Source organism: Palaemon carinicauda, chromosome 2 (assembly GCF_036898095.1).
Source record: "Palaemon carinicauda isolate YSFRI2023 chromosome 2, ASM3689809v2, whole genome shotgun sequence".
In the NCBI taxonomy this organism is placed as follows: Eukaryota; Metazoa; Arthropoda; class Malacostraca; order Decapoda; family Palaemonidae; genus Palaemon; species Palaemon carinicauda.
The window spans coordinates 203,081,281-203,098,451 of NC_090726.1; the positions used below are offsets into that span (position 1 = coordinate 203,081,281).

The following is a 17,171-nucleotide window of genomic DNA, read 5'->3' on the forward strand; positions in this document are numbered from 1 at the left end:
TTACAGGGGATTCTTCTCCTCAGTCTCTTCTACTAGAAGTTTGCATTTTCAGCCGTGCCATGCCTCTAGACGCTCCTCCCAGGTGTAAGTCTCCTAAGCAGGCTGTTTTTAGACGCTCTGCCTTAGGTTCACCTCTATTTCTAGCATATCCTAACGCGTGCATCTTTAGATGTGTCCTTAGACATGCTCTTTCCAGTGCTCTGACCCATATTGAGTTCCTCAGACAGTGGTACCCTGTTCTTTAGAAGAAGAAGGCACCAGTCTCCACTTTCCTGAAAGTCCTTCCCTGCATTAGAGTACAAGCAAATAGTCTCGGAGAGGCAGTAACTTCACCTTCAAACGGCAAGACAGCGGCAATCAACTTTTCGTCACACTCTCAATCCCAAATTCAAGCTTCCATGGTCTGTTTTGGCCAAAGAGACCTTAACCAAGATGGAGACAGTAGCCACGGCCACGCATTGCAGGGTTACATGAGGACCCTTGTTTCTGAGAGAGGCATAGTTTTAGATCCCAGTTCACACCTTCCTCCAGGAAATATCTCAGGGAAGTGATAGCCGTCAAGGTCCTTTAGTTCAAGGTTCTCTGTTTCAGTCTATCGACAACGCTCCAGGTCTTCCAAAGGGTCTTTGAACTAACTTGTTCTTCGTAGGCTCACGCCAATGGGATCCAACTGCTCTGCCACATGGACGATTGGGTTGATCCTGGTGGAACTAGAAGAATTCCTTCTCTTCTGAGAAAGGGTTATTTTGTTTTGTCAAGACCTGGGAAACAAGAGTGATAGACATCGACAACATCCTAGGGAGAGTATTCCTGCCCAAGAAGGAATTTGATGTTGATGAAGGACAGGTCATCCTTTCGTGTAACAGTCGATTCACCCAGCTTGTCAGTGGCAGAAACTTCTGGGACACTTGCCATCTCTGGAGAAGTTAATGACATCTCTGGAGAAGTTAATGCCAGGAGGCAGATTGCAGCTAAGATCTCTTCAATGGGAGCTGACGTCAGCATGGACGAAACATCTTTACAATGCATTATTCTGAAGAATCCAGGAGGGATGTTGGATGGTGGTTGGAGGAAGCACAACTTCCTACGTAGCTGCCCGCTCTTGCTGCCTCTTCCAGAGCTGCTGCTCTTCACAAACATTTCCAGAGGGGAGCCCACAAAGGCCAACGCATGATATCCAGATCCTGGACGAAGGAAGGTCTCCAGGATTATAAACATTTGATGATGAAAGCAGCCTCTTTAGTTGTCTCTTTAATTCTCAAAGAGTTTTTCCCTCTTCTAGCTGGTGACTGGGTGACGTCCGTTGTAACCTACATCAACATACAAGGAGGTACTATGTCTACAGCTGTGCCACCGGGCAGTAAGGAATCTCAAGTGGGAAGAGCACAACGCCCACTTCATACCTGGAAAAAGGGACATGGTAGCAGACTAGTTATGCAGGAAGACCCTATTAGTCGGCTTGGAGTGATCCTTCTGTCACCCGGCAGCGACAGATATCCTTAATGGCAAAAACAGAAAACTCCTGCTTTCTCATTCCTCAACTTAGAAGTAGCTTTCGAGGACGTTGTTTCAGCACCTACAGGATGGCCTTGACACTTATGCTTTTAACATTAGTAGCCCCAAAAAGGCCACATGTGGAGAGGTAGCCGGACTTTCTGCACCACCTAGTGGAGACTTCCGAGAGAATTGCTAAATCCCTCCAACCTTTAACGTTATTCCGACTGACCATTTCTTTTCCTTTCAATCTTCCCCTTCCATGGGGTACAGCATTGACAGACATCTCCAGCTGAACTCATATGTTAGGTAAGCCCAGACTGCAAGCAGCTATTCTATGCCCAAGTATGGGAATCTTTCCCCACACTCCATATAAGGGTGCAAATATAATGATGGGAATGCAACCAAAGCATTAGGTGGCCAGAATATTCATCCTTGGCATAAATAACATGGAGGGTCAAGTCTCAAAACTTTTTAGAGAAGGGAAACCCTCAGAAGTAGACATGACTTCCAAAACAACTTCATTCTAGTTTTGCAACTTCACAAGAGGCCAGATGAGATAGATGATGGAAGCCATGTCTGAAGACACTTGCTCCTAAACTGAAACCATCAAAAAGGGAGACTGACATAACTAGTTCAAGGAATCTACAAAATTCTCTAAAACCAAAAGTCAAAATAAAATCAAACTGAAATTAACTGGGTACATGTACTATGAAGTACAAACCGCAAAAGCAGAAATAAGCTACGAATTACCATCTGAGTCTTGGACATGACACCAATAATTACCATTACTAAGACCAAGATCAGGAACTTGCCTACAATTTAGCAAGAAGGGTAATAGCCAAACCATGGAAAAGTATGAGAACATAGGTGATCCAAAACGAAAAAAAGTACCGACATGTCAATTTATTATTTATCAACTGATTTTCAAGCAAAACTCCTCCAGGTCATTTGAATAAGGACTGGTAGAAAAGCATAGAACTAAGAACCTTAATAACACCTGTTCAGGTCTTGGGCTAAATAATGGTAACTAGGAGTATTTAAGGGAAGGACACCTTACAACAGCAACGAATTAAAAAAAAAAAACGATAACACTGCAGATCCTGTAATGAATGACTTTCCTCGACATCTTTCTGTGCAGACCTACAGGCTCCATTGTAACCTGCATCCTTAGCTCACAAGGATGGTGAGGTTGCAGACACAAGAAACCATCGAGCTTGGCAAGTCAATGAATCCTCCTATTATGGGAATCTCACCCCATATGTTTTTAATGTATTTCCACATCCCCTAACTGTAAGCAGATTTTAAATGCAGAGTTTGTACTGCTAAAAAACACAACAGTTTCAGTATTAAAAGTAATTAAAGCTCCTGCAAGTGAGTATCTTTTTACTCAGGAAGGAAAGGCTTTACTGTGATAAATATTCAATGACCAGATATCAGACAGTATGAGATTACTGTAAAGGGTTTGTACTATTAAACTTGTTCTGTTACCCTCCCCAAAATAACTTTTAGTTTTTCAATGCAACACATTTCAGATTATACTAAAAGGACAAAACTTTACCTTTGTTAGCTCTATAATTTAAGGTTCTATTCAAGTTAGGTTCACGAAAAGAATTTGGTATGTGAAAATTTCAAAAGTTAAATGGCTAAATCTGAGACCTTAAAAATAGAAAACCAGGAGAAAAGACATCAGTTACTCACTCCATTAGCACCCTCATGTGATCCCATAAATGAAGGGGGTCCGATTTCAACATTAGTTCCTTGTCTAAATACAACGCTTGATCCAGGAAGCCCTCTGCCTTTTAGAGTTCTGCAATATAAATTCAAATTTAAGTCATTTTACCGGTTGAATTCAAAATTTAGTTTCACCATTATACCATTCAATTGCAATGTATTATATCAAATAAAAATAGTGTACATTACTTACATATGTCGGCGATTAAAGAAGACATACAGAGCAGCAAGGGCTACTAAAACCAAGATGATTAGTACTATAGGAACAACTACAGTCGCTGCAGACCACTGTGGTGGAGATATGTGTCTACGGGCAACAAAGTTTTCGCATAATTCCCCAGAGAAGTTTTCAAGGCATTCACAACGAAGAGCATTTGAACCAGATCCCTCTGATTTATTTAGGGTGCAAACTCCCTCATTTAAGCACCCACATCCAAGGGGTTTTGGCTTCTTGGGTTCCTGTGCTGAAAGACAAAAATTATTTTATTTGACTTGTAATTATAACTGTTAATTGAAGATTGTTTTCCCATTAAATTATTTATAATGTAATTAACTAATATGTAAGCAATATTGCCAAGTATATATGATGCAGAAAAAGTTCTGTCATTTGTTTCAATAAGTTATTTATATGTAAGTATACAGGGACAAACAATGTGGTTGAAGTAAAATCATGACTCATGCTATAAATATGAAACTTTCAGTAAGATCTTTGGGATGAATATATTTTGCAACAAAGAATATCAGTTCACTATTATTGTTTACTGTATATTACTAGCTGTGCTGTGTTAAGACTAAGACCATTTAAAAAATTCTAGAGTACTTTCACAAAATGATCTCCAGTATATATAGTAAATGTGTTAAAAATTAAATTTTGAAAATAGATTCTTATTGTGGAAATATGGTAATTTTTTCTGTTCTTTTCAGAAATTTAATTGTCTTTTAAACTTTAGTTCCACGACTGTACTTTCTTCCAGGGCTATACACAAGCAACACTGCCAGACATATGAGCAATATATGTATTGATATTATACCAATAAATATGAATAAATTATAGCTTATGTGCTTATTAATCGTGCTCCCAAGACTGTATTATGCTACTATTGTGCCAAAAAAGTGCCTGGAAGGACAATGTATATATACTATAAAAAATACTGTATGTATACAGTATTTCAGTTGTTATAAAAAATTACGAAGTGAAACTTTGAACTAAAACTAAAATGTTATTGTATGTGGACATATTTCTTGTCCTAAGTAGATTGCCCTACCAAATTATTTTTTCCCTACAAATAAAATTACTACTTTAAAATTTATAGGTCAAGATTATCTATAACCCCCCATTCCTTCAATTATGTTCAATATAACTGAGAGATACCTTTTAAGTCCTGCACTTATCCTCTAAATATCAGGTGCCACATCTCCATGTCTAGCCATTAACCCTATTTGTGGCAAAATCAACTGCCACTGTATAAGAGTTTTCTTTTGTGGTGGTACATTATGACACACTCAACTTTATTTTTAGTATATTTTCAGTTTCAAATTCTGCATTTGGTATCAGTAATTAATTTTAAAACCTTTTTTTTTTATGCGTAAACACTGAAGTTTACCCGTCAATTACCTTCCTTTTGACGAGCTCTGCAATAATGTTTGCACCTTTATATTTCAATAATATACATGAATAGCCATCACTTATTATGCTTCCTTAAGAGCACAATCCCATGCGGCCATAAGGCCGGCTTAGTCCAAAAGAACTATAAATGAACATATACTTACGAGCACCACATGTAGGATAAGTATCTCTAGATCCTTTGTTGTCAGGGCAAGCACACTTATAGCCCCCAGGAACTATAAGACATAAGTGGGTACAAGGAGTATCTCGCTGGCATTTACTTGTAGTTGATACATTGTAGCGTTTGTCAGCAAAAACTAATGAAAAATAAAGAAATATTAGAAATATATACAGTACATGATATGAATATTCTTGATTTATGCATTCACACCAGAAATTTCAGGCAGGTCATGATAATTTCTCGGAAATGTTTTAATTATTTCACAAGATACAATCATAAATGTTCCCTGTGAAGGATGAATGAAGCATTAGAAAATGGTATGTAGCAAATAAAATTCAACACTGGTCTGAAACTTCAGATTTTGTACATACCTTTGATACCCGATGGATTCAAAAATTCTCCTGGAAGTTTGACAGGAACGCCACGTCCAAATTTATCCATTCTGAAAATTTCTCCAGAATCTCGTGTTACCCAGTACAAACTGGATTCAAACACATCAAGTGATAGCGGATGTTTCAGATGGCTACCAGAAGCTACAAGCGTTCGCTTTGAACCATCTTCCCTCATCATCTCGATCTTATTCAACTTTGCGTCGATCCAATAAATAGCATGTTCCATAGCATAATCTATAGTTAATCCTGTTGGCTGGCTAATGGCATCCGAGACTAATATTCTCCTCTTGCTTCCATCCATCCAAGAAGTTTCTATTTTAGGAATTGACCCAATGTCAGTCCAAAACATTATGCCATGATCAGGATCAACAACTACAGAAGTAGGATCCTCCAATCCAGTTGCAATGACCGTGTGACGATATCGTCCATCAATAGTAGCAACCAACACAGCGCCACGTGGCTTGTTTCCAGTACGGTCTGTTTCGGTCCAGTAGAGGTTCATGGCAGCCCAGTCAACTGCTATACCAGTTGGTTTTGCTCTACTTTTAATTTCTAAGTTTTGAGCATAACCTCTGGTTACATTTGCTCTTTCTGGAGAACCAGGCAGATATGACCTTTCTATAGTTTTTCCGTAGGCATCTGTCCAGTATACAATGCCTGACTTGGGTTCATAATCCAATGACTCAATGCTATCTCCTTTTACAACACTCAGCGCTCTATTAGCTGTCATATTGAAGGCTCTAATTTGTGGACCATCAGAGTATACTAAAGTTATAGCTCCTTCAGTCAATCTACAAACACCATTAATCTCTTGAGTGAAGCCGTCTCGGCAAGAACAAGCATGAGTTCCATTCAAGTTTGTACATAACTGGGAGCAATTATGAGTGAATTCTGCACATTCGTCAATATCGAGACAACGTTTTGGATTGTCTGGTGATATCCTGAATCCTCTGAAGCAGTGACAGACATAACCGCCATCGTTAAGCTCCGTGCAAATTTGTTCACAACCACCAGTTGAACAGTTTGACGATTCATCTGTAATGAGAAATATCAGTTACTGACACAAAAAGCAATAAATAGAACTAACACAATAGTTATTTCAACAGAATTTACTTTACATAATAAAGATTTCCTAACTGATTTTTAACACTCCAGTACAAATAATACTAGATGAAAATCTGATTACCATTTATATTTTATTCTTACTAGTATTCAAACTATATTTTGAGCTACCAAGTAAAAATAAATGTACCGTTATGAAACACTGATACATTATGAAGCACAATTTACCAAAATTCTATAAATAATTAGACATTCTCTGTTACTTACGGCATCCAAGTTCATCCGAGCTATCGCCACAGTCATCAACATGATCGCAAACTTTACTCTTATCAATGCAATTCTCGTTGGCGCAGCGGAATTCATTGAATATGCACGGTCGTGGTCGGTGCGAGCAAATAGTCATGTTATTTTCATCAGAGCCATCACCGCAGTTATCAATACCATCGCATTTTTGATACAATGGAATACACTTGTGGTTATTGCACTGGAAGCGACGCAGTGTGTTGCAGGTGTAGTTACCTTAAGGGAAAGAATCAGAATAATTATGAATCAAAATAAAAACCAAAGAAAACTCCCTTTTACCCCCAAGCTATTTGGAACTTTCCAACCATTAACCACCAGGTACTTTTTAAATTGCTCTAACAGCCTTAATATTTGTCATAGAGAGGTCAGGTTGGTCTCATTCTCTTGGAAAATGCCTGAAGTTTCTCATAAAATTATCAAAAATATGCAAAAAAAAAAAAAAAATGTAAATAGCAGTTTTTTGCAAGGACGTACCGGTACGTCCATGGGGGTAAAGGGATGAGTTTTGTGAAACGTACCAGTACGTCCATTGGGGGTAAAAGGGTTAAAGCAGTAGGTCTATAATGATTGAATATGGATTAAGTAACAATGGTTTCAACTTCAAAGTGGTATTTTCTCAACCAAAACTTCAGTTTACATTTACAAATATATTTTTACAGTATACTTTTTAATTCTGAACCAATCATTATCTACGCACTGCATACTTATACTTGCATAGTTTTGAAACAATTACTATTTACAATGTACTGTACCATTACAGAATTGAAAATTTGTAAAAATAATTGTTTCTGTAAAAAATGTATAATATTTTTTCATGAAATGTAGTGCATAGGAAAATGAAAAATACTAGACATTATTGACTCAAACTGGGAAACAATAAAAACATCGATCTTTGACTTCCATATTGTAATCAAAGCAAACACGATTAGTAATTAATTCCTGTGTACTGTACAAATCTGACAGTATAAAATATTAGAATGATATACTATTATAAAACATAGGCTAAACTTACTGCAGAGACTTTCACTTTCATCTGAATTATCGTAGCAATCGCTAGTACCATCGCACAAATCTCGCATGTCAACACACAAATGATTTTCACACTCAAATTTCTCTTCGGGACAATATCGTTCTCCAGGGTATCTTGGCGGACAATCAGATTCGTCACTGAGATCATGGCAATTACGGGCTCCGTCGCATTTGAAGTGCTCCGGAATGCAGTGACCTGATGCGCACTGGAACTGACTATCCTGTGTACATTAAAAAAAAATGTATTAATGAAAAATTAAACTTTAATTATAAAATTTTTTATTTCCATACTCACTTGAAGTTCATATTGCCTATTCCCTAGGAATGATCCTAAACTTGAACTGGCTGACTTAGTCTTTTTATAATTTATATATGAAATATCTGTTTTGATGTTACTGTTTTTAAAATAATTTATTATATGTTAAATTTTTCTCATTTATTTATTTCCTTTCCTCACTGGGCTATTTTTCCCTGATGGATCCCTGGGCTTCTAGCATCTTGCTTTTGCAACTAAGGTTGTGGCTTAGCTAATAACAATAATAATAATAATAATAATAATAACAATAATAATAATGACTCATTATCTTCCATTTGCAATTCAATAGATCAAGTCAAATAACCAACAAGAACCTGAATCCAAATGAGTTTATTAAAAATTGGAATGCTGTAAGCAAATTTGTTAAATTCGATACTCATATATTTTTAGCATTGTTTTATGCTACCTTAATTCTTACCCTGCATTCATGTTTTTTGCATTGTTTTTCATCCGACTCATCACCACAATCATTATCGTGATCGCAGCGCCAGCGACTTGGGATGCACTTGTTGTTATCGCATCTAAATTCACTCTCGGAGCATTCTCTGTACTGAGTATGGCACATTTCTTCATCCTCATCCGAATTGTCTCCACAATCGTTTTCAAAGTCGCACAACCAGCGTCTAAAAAAATAGAAAATTCCTTAATACATGGCATTTTGAACATTCCAAGCATCTAAATAACTTTTTCTTCCATATATATATATATATATATATATATATATATATATATATATATATATATCAATAATTTTAACTAATCTATTACCATCTATTACTTTAACCAGATCACATCCTGCTTACATCAACTCCATTGGGAATGGTCAAAATGGTTTATTTATCATAATAATTTAATTAAATGCTGTACTGTGTACAAGATGAATACCTACATACAATCAAATTTCTGCCTCTATGTACAGTACATAAATCTTATCTTGGGTAAAAAGTTGATTTTCTTTAGTTCATCAAACTTTCAACTGGGCTTCACAAGGCACTAGAAGAGGACTATGAAATGTAAAGTAGATGAATGGAGAAGTATTGATTTATAAGCTCAGGATAGAGACAACTGGGGAAATCTAACTGAGGCCCTTTCCGTCAATAGTAGTAGATGATGATAAAAAATTAATTGGACAAATTGGCAACATTGAAGACCTGGCCAAATTTATATAGAACTTATAAGCAGTAAGAATTTTACAATTAGAACTGCATTGCATTCTTTATTATGGGTAAAAAGCTACTTTTCTTTAAAAATTAATTGAACAAACTGGCAACGTTGAAGACCCGGGCAAATTCTTTACATTCGGCAATCGGGTACATTGAGTTTTCCTTAATTATCCGAGTCAAATGAGCATAGGTAATTAGGCGAGATAAGATAGCATTACTTTCATTGTTTTCATTATAATACTGATGAAAAACAGGACCTCTTCTAGGAGAAAATGAAGTGACTAAGTAGATACATCATGACTTTTGGTATGAGACTCATCAATTACTTTATTGACTGAAGGATTGGTTAGTTTTATTTTGATTTGACATTAACCCTTTAACCCCCAGGCTATTTGGAAATTTCCAACCCTTAACCCCAAAGGGTTATTTTTTTTTTCAAGCCCATTTAGCAGTATATTTTTTTAAAATTGCTCTAACAGCCTTAATTTTTGTCATAGAGAGGTCAGGTTGGTCTCATTCTCTTGGAAAATGCCTGAGTTTTCTAAAAAAAATTGACAAAAATATGCAAAAAAAATTTTAAATAGCATTTTTTGCAAGGACGTACCGGTACGTCCATGGGGGTAAAGGGATGAGTTTTGTGAAACGTACCAGTATGTCCTTTGGGGTAAAAGGGTCAATATACTGATAGTAACTTAGATAAATTCATTGAGTGAGAACATGTGTACTTTCAGACTGTTACCCTTTTTTATTCTTATTTATTTTCATTCCACTCCCACATATAACAATGACTTATGCAACTTCAGCATCATTTGGTTTTCTTCTAATGGCATGCAATAAAAATTAGGCATTAATTATTTTCTTATTGAGAATGAAATGATGATAAAAGCCAAAGTTCCTTTGTGTTAAAACGCACATGAATATATTTCAAGAACATTAATGAATTTACTTTCTTGAGAGGGTGGCATATAACAGGATCAGAGTAGTTGACCTTATTGGATATCAATATTAGCAATGATTATTTAAAATACATAATAAAAGATGCTGATTTTGAGATACATTCCCAAAATCAAACCACTGTTCTCTAGTCTTGGGTAGTGCCATAGCCTCTGTACCATGGCCTTCCACTGTCTTGGGTTAGAGTTCTCTGGCTTGAGGGTACACTTGGGCACACTTTTCTTTTTTATTCTTCTTCCTCTTGTTATTTTGAAGTTTTTATAGTTTATATATGAAAGATTTATTTTAATGTTACTGTTCTTGAAGTATTCTATTTTAATTGTTCATTTCGTCTCGTGTAGCTTATTTATTTCCTCATTTCCTTTCCTCACTGAGCTACTTTCCCTGTTGGAGCCATTGGGCTTATAGCATCTTAGTTTTCCTAATAGGGTTGTAGGTTAGCAAGCAATAATAATAATAATACAACAACAATAATAATAATAACAATAATAATAAAACTTACTTTGGAATGCAACGCCTGTTCTTGCATTGGAAATCTCCGTTTTCATGACATTTTGGGCAGTGATCCACCTCTTCATCTGTATTATCACGGCAATCGTCCTTTCCATCACAGAAGAGCCATTCTGGAATGCATCGGTAATTTGTACGGCCAGGACACCTGGATGGGAAAAAGAGGCATTTTGTTAAAGTAAAATAATGAATTCTTATGTTCATATTGCTTCCCTCTGGAAACTTAGTTTTATCATTTACCTCTAAAACTATAAAATTTCCTTATTTCTTTCCTTTCTATAGACTTGTGCGCCTGGTAAAGTAATGAGATAATCTCACAGTTAATAACAACCACGATGGGAACAGTAAAGAAAAACATCAGAATCTACTAGTAAAAGAAAAGAAGAAAAAAGTTCAGAAGTGATTGCAAGGAAACAGTTGAGAATACTTGTAAGAGTATGAATACAGTTATAAGGGTAAAAGAAATCTTAGAAGGTGGAATAATAATTGATATGGAAGTGGTTGATTTGTGTAATTTTCTTTTAAAAGTAAATTCAATGAGGAGGCGAGTCCCATAAAAGGTGATGCAAAAGTGGTACATAGGGTTGACTTGATTTGTCTTTGTAAGCCAAGATTGGAATGAAGATTGTTAAGCCAGATCTAGTTTATGGAAGTATAATAGTGTGAATGTAAACACAAATGAAAGAAAATATGTTGATGATGCAATGGATCATTTACATGACAAATGCAGTAAAAGAATAACTGAAAGGGCGAGATATGTGAAGATAAGTGGAAGGAGTAAAAACGTTAACCTATGTGGAAGGATAGGTCAGAGTATTTCATGATAGTTTCATCTGTGGAACTAAAGGGTAGTAATAGCTTGGTGATATAAATAATTGAAAAATTTAAGGAAGGAGAAGGAATGGAAGAAATAAATTGGTTCGGCAGGTAGCACGAAAGACACACTGGAAAATAAAGGCAAAAATATCCAGAAAGGGGAAGAGAGTAACCAAGTTAGAGGTAAATGGTGTAATGGTATTTTGGGCTAAATTCAATGCTGTGGAACATATGAAATTTTCTGCAAAGTGAAATTATGTAAGAGGTGGTAACTATTATCATTTTTTTTCTCCAAAGCCACCCCTATTAAAGAAAATTTCTTTAATATGTAAAGGGGTACACACTTGACCACACTCTTCTACCTTCTAGTTTTTTTTTTTTTAAGTTTTTATAGTTTATATATAAAAGACCCTTTTAATATCGTTATTGTCCTTCAAATATTTTATTTTGTTCATTTCTTCTCTTGTAGTTTATTTCCTTTCCTCACTGGGCTATTTTTCCCTATTGGAGCCCTTGGGCTTATAGCAACCTGCTATTCCAACTAGGGTTTTAGTTTACCTAGTACAGTAATATAATAATGAAAACAAAAAGCTATGCCCCAACTCACTTTCTCCAACCCTCAGTGCAGTTTTGCTGTCTACAAAGGAAAGATGGTTCGTCAGAGTGGTCGCCACAGTCGTTATCCAAATCACAATACCACTGCTTTGAAATACACTTGCCGTTCTTGCATGGAAATTCGGTCTCCTCATTACACTTTCTCCTGTCTGAAATATTTCATTAACACATTAATAAAATGGGAAAACCATGGAAAACAAAAGAAAACAAGAAATATAACAATCCTACTAATAAGTTCCTTTGCATTAAAAATTTTCAAAAAGGACAAGGACACTCTAAAATCAAACCATTGTTCGCTAGTCTTGGGTAGTGCCATTGCCTCTGTACTATGTCCATCGACTGTCTTGGGTTAGAGTTTTCTTTCTTGGGGGTAAACTCGGGCAAAATTTTCTATCTTATTCATCTTCCTCTACTTTTGTTAATGCTTTTATAGTTTATATAAGAAATATTTATTTTAATGTTGTTACTGTTCTTAAAATATTTTATTTTTCCATCATTTCCTTTCCTCACTAGACTACTTTCCCTGTTAAGAGCCCCAAGGCTTATAGCATCCTGCTTTTCTAACTAAGGTTGTAGCTTACCAATTAATAATAATAATAATAATAATAATAATAATAATAAAAATAATAATAATAGTAATAATAATAACAATAAAGATGCTAGACACTTACTACATTCCTCTGCTTCATCTGAACCATCTGAACAATCTTTATCGCCATCACACTTCCAAGCAATATTAATGCATTTGCCAGTTGACTTGCACTTGAATTCTAATAACGTACACTCTATATGACAATCCTTTTCATCCGATCTGGAAAGAGAAAACCCAAAATATTTTCTGAGTATGACTTGAAACAGAGCAACTCCAACATGGAAAAAATGCAGAAGCTACTGACGACCGTACAAAGAAAAATGACATTATAATACTAATAGCACACAACAATTCAGCTTCACAAAAATATTCCACAAAGACTAGGTTAAGAATACCATAATTAACAATGATCTAGTTTATAACTTCAATACAGCTGGTATATTTGAATCAAATCTGACTTTAGGAGTACCAATATTTTTGTATAATGTACAGTACTCCATTATTTAAAAATAATGTACAGTACTCCACCCCTCTGATGGTCCAGCACTTTGCTGCAGTAGAGGGGCTTGAGTGTCCCAATGATGGGCTGGGCAATGGCGGTGGGGTAGTTTATCCACCCTGGCAGGCTCAACCATACCGCTAAAGCCAGTTCTGAGAGACCAGACCAAGACTGGACCCCTATAGGCCTTCTCCTTTATTTCAGATAGGCAAAGGCTAGGAGAAGGAAAACTCCAAAATCAAACCAAACCAAACCAAACAAGACCCCAACGGCGGAGCTTCCCAGCGCCGGCGGAAGAGGGCAATGCCTATCGGGCAGGCAACAAGGCGGGCCTTGACATAACAAGAACCCGGCAGCCCGATGCAACCAACATCGGAGAAGCCGCCTGTCTCATATGTCTTGAGCCGCGGTGAAAACGATTTGGGCCAAGTGTGTGTGCGTGGCCATTGCAAAGCCACGACCATCCAAAACAATATACCCAGTTACTGGCATTCTGTCGTTTCCTCCACCCTTCTTCTGATAGGAGGCTGATGGCTAACGACAGAACCCAATACTCGGACACGAGTGGGCGCCGACGACGACGACAGTACTCCAAATAACCATGTGAATGATTATATCTTTAAAACTATTGACTGATAAATGTAATTTGTAATATATACAACACATTAGCTTAACAACTCCACGGCCGGTGGAAATGACGCCCAGTGCATACAATGGTTTAGCAAGCCTCTTTAACTATGGTAAGCAGCTATTCTAGGAGAAAGACGCTCCAAAATCAAACCGTTGTTCTCTAGTCTTGGGTAGTGCCATAACCTATGTACCATGGCCTTCCACTGTCTTGGGTTAGAGTTTTCTTGCTTGAGGGTACACTTTGGTAAACTTTTCTATCTTATTTATCTTCCTCTAGTTTTGTTGAAGTTTTATAGTTTATATAAGAAATTTTTTTTTTAATATTGCTACTGTTCTTAAAATACTTTATTTTTCCATGTTTCCTTTCCTCACTGGCCTATTTTCCCTGTTGGAGCCCCTGAGCTTATAGCATCCTGCTTTTGCAATTATGGTTGTAGCTTAGAAAATAATAAAAATAATTTCATAGAAAAGCACTTGTAACAAGTTAAAAAGTTTGAATTTCATGAAAAGCATGCAATGTTGCAATTAACAATTTCTTTCAAGAACACAGTAACATTTACATAATGAACTACTTTTACTATCATACAGTAATGCTATCAATTCTCATATGTAATATACCAGAATGTAAACATTCAGTTGACAATACTGCCCTGCTTACTTTTACAAAAAATTATCTCGCCCTCATAAATAGTTAGTACAGTCTAAAGAGGCCCTAGAGACCGACCATATATCCAAGCCCCTCTCCACCCAAGGTAGGACTAAGGAGGGCAGATAGACCTATAGGGTCTCCCAAACCTACCATCCTTAGCTCACAAGGATAGCGAGGCTGCTGCACTACAAGAAACTATCGACTTTGAGCGGGACACGATCTCCCGTCCCGTAGAACGCCAGGCAGGGACATTTTTAACAAGCCACCACAACCCTATTTGAATTTACACTTTCATTGAAATGGTTTGATCATCTTTAAACAAGGTTGTAGTACAGGAAAGTTTGAATTTTTATTTAATATATTTCCAATATCACTTTTTCCACTAACAAAGGTAGCCTTTGTGACACTTTCGAAATGAAAAAAAAAAAGAATACTCAGGATAAAATTGTCAACTTCACTTCAAAAAATATTTGAATGAACAAATGAATCGCTAAAAGGAAGATAACATACCCATCTTGACAATCATTTTGTCCATCACAGAGCTGTGTAGCAGCAGCACAGCCACCATCATCGCATTGGAACTGTCCTGCACGGCAATTTCGCGTGGGACAGATGTCACCTGGTGGCTCATCACTCTCGTCAGCACAGTCTTTTTCACCATCGCACCTGAAATTTCATATGTATTAATTGCTCGAACAAAATACCACAATACAATGGGTACTGACAAATCAGCTTAATCACAAATAAATTGGAGAAAAGACTTAATGTTTGTGCTAAATTCAAAACAATGCTTGCATGAACAGGTTAAGGGCTAGAAGAAATTATGTTCTAACTTAGTAATGCTCCATTGAAATGATAAAGGCAAAGAAATTAATTATTAGGAAATTCATATGAAACTGGATATACAGAAAGTCCTAAACTCACAAACTTTTTGTAGGTAGAATTTTCTTACGTTTCAGCCAAGGTTAGGCTTCAGCTAACTCACATGCCTACAATTTTCAGCTGCAAAGGTCAACAACTGTTCCAATTTGTGAATAGTGGTTTTCACACGCCCTTGTTAAATACACGACACCTACAAGGTGATCGCGCAAGGGTTGTAACCTCTGCATTCCATGCTTTTATCTTTCTCTGGTATATTTGGAAGATTTATATTAGAAAAGTGTAAAGAAGGACCTTTTCACCGGGCATCACAGGCCTCTTCCCAGAAATAGATTTTTCCTTCGTCAAAATCCCTTTAATGCAGTATTTTATTATTAGATTTTGATACAATAACCTAGTTTTATTATTTCAGTTAGATTTGTGCTTGTATAACCGAATGCTAAGTTGAGGACCTCCTGTAGTACCCTATTTGGTAAAAATTGTATTCTAGAAGTTTTATTCCAGCTCTGACCAAGTTGTGGAATGATCTCCCTAATCGGGTAGATGAATCGGTAGAACTTCATAAGTTCAAACTTGCAGCAAATGTTTGTATGTTGAACAAGGTGACTTAAGTCTTTTTATAGTTTATATATAAATATCTGTTTTGATGTTACTGTTTTTAAACTATTTCATTAATTGTTAATTATTTCTAATATCGTTTATTTCCTTATTTCCTTTATTCACTGGGCTATTTTTCCCTGTTGGAACCCTTGAGGTTATAACATCTTGCTTTTCCAACTAGGGTTGTAGCTCAGTTAATAATAATAATAATAATAATAATAATAATAATAATAATAATAATTATAATAATAATAATAATAATAATTATAATAATACTAATAATAATAATGCTAAAAAAATAGTGAGAAAAGCTAAATGCCGACAATATGAATAGGTAAATGTGAAGCTATGATGCTTCAAAGCCTTATTGAGTCAAACAAGTCACTAATCTAACAGAGCAGGATTGGCATTTTCATAATTATCATCACTGTAAGTAAACTAGCCTGGTCTTTGGAGTCCCCTCCAGAACTCAAAAGTTTAGTTGGTCACCCACTAATTGAACATATTTCTTCTCAAGAGGAAATGTTAGGAGACTATATACCACATGATGGTGATTCAAATCGCACCTTTTTCTCAACAAGTGACAAAGAGAAAGAGGATCATTTGTTCGCTAGTCTTGGGTAGTGCCATAGCCTCTGTACCATGGTCTTCCACTGTCTTGGGTTAGAGTTCTCTTGCTTGAGGGTACACTCAGGCACACTATTCTATCTGATTTCTCTTCCTCTTGTTTTGTTAAAGTTTTTATAGTTTATATAGGAAAAATTTATTTTAATGTTGTTACTTTTCTTAAAATATTTTATTTTTCCTTGTTTCCTTTCCTCACTGGGCTATTTTGCCTGTTGGGGCCCCTGGGCTTTCTGCTTTTCCAACTAGGGTTGTAGCTTAGCAAATAATAATAATAATAATTTATGAAGTAAGTAACCAACAGTCTTCAAAATGAGAGAAAAAAAGTATAATTCAGATAATGTCCATTTCCCAGGCATTATGGTCAAGCAGAAAATTTTCTATTTCAAAAGGACGCTAATTTATACATTGGGATGCTTAAAGAAGACAGGAAAACACAGCCTGTAGGTATTGATTATACTATTAATACACTTTTCAGAAGTAGGAAAAAATTAGTGTATCATATGATGACAACTAAACTTGA

At 36.1% G+C, this 17,171-nt stretch overlaps 1 protein-coding gene across 1 annotated transcript in view; it reads right to left on the reverse strand.

The window, feature by feature from the left end:
- The window catches only part of mgl (megalin), a 65,347-nt gene that overhangs the window by 2,984 nt on the left and 45,192 nt on the right, over positions 1 to 17,171 (reverse strand). The window contains exons 44-54 of the mRNA XM_068361412.1: positions 15,056 to 15,211; positions 12,847 to 12,986; positions 12,168 to 12,324; positions 10,737 to 10,892; positions 8,536 to 8,740; positions 7,785 to 8,022; positions 6,737 to 6,988; positions 5,387 to 6,442; positions 4,999 to 5,151; positions 3,422 to 3,692; positions 3,196 to 3,304 (exon numbers count right to left, since the gene is read on the reverse strand). Coding sequence (XP_068217513.1) covers positions 3,196 to 3,304; positions 3,422 to 3,692; positions 4,999 to 5,151; positions 5,387 to 6,442; positions 6,737 to 6,988; positions 7,785 to 8,022; positions 8,536 to 8,740; positions 10,737 to 10,892; positions 12,168 to 12,324; positions 12,847 to 12,986; positions 15,056 to 15,211 — 2,893 coding nt within the window. The remainder of the gene's footprint in view (positions 1 to 3,195; positions 3,305 to 3,421; positions 3,693 to 4,998; positions 5,152 to 5,386; positions 6,443 to 6,736; positions 6,989 to 7,784; positions 8,023 to 8,535; positions 8,741 to 10,736; positions 10,893 to 12,167; positions 12,325 to 12,846; positions 12,987 to 15,055; positions 15,212 to 17,171) is intronic.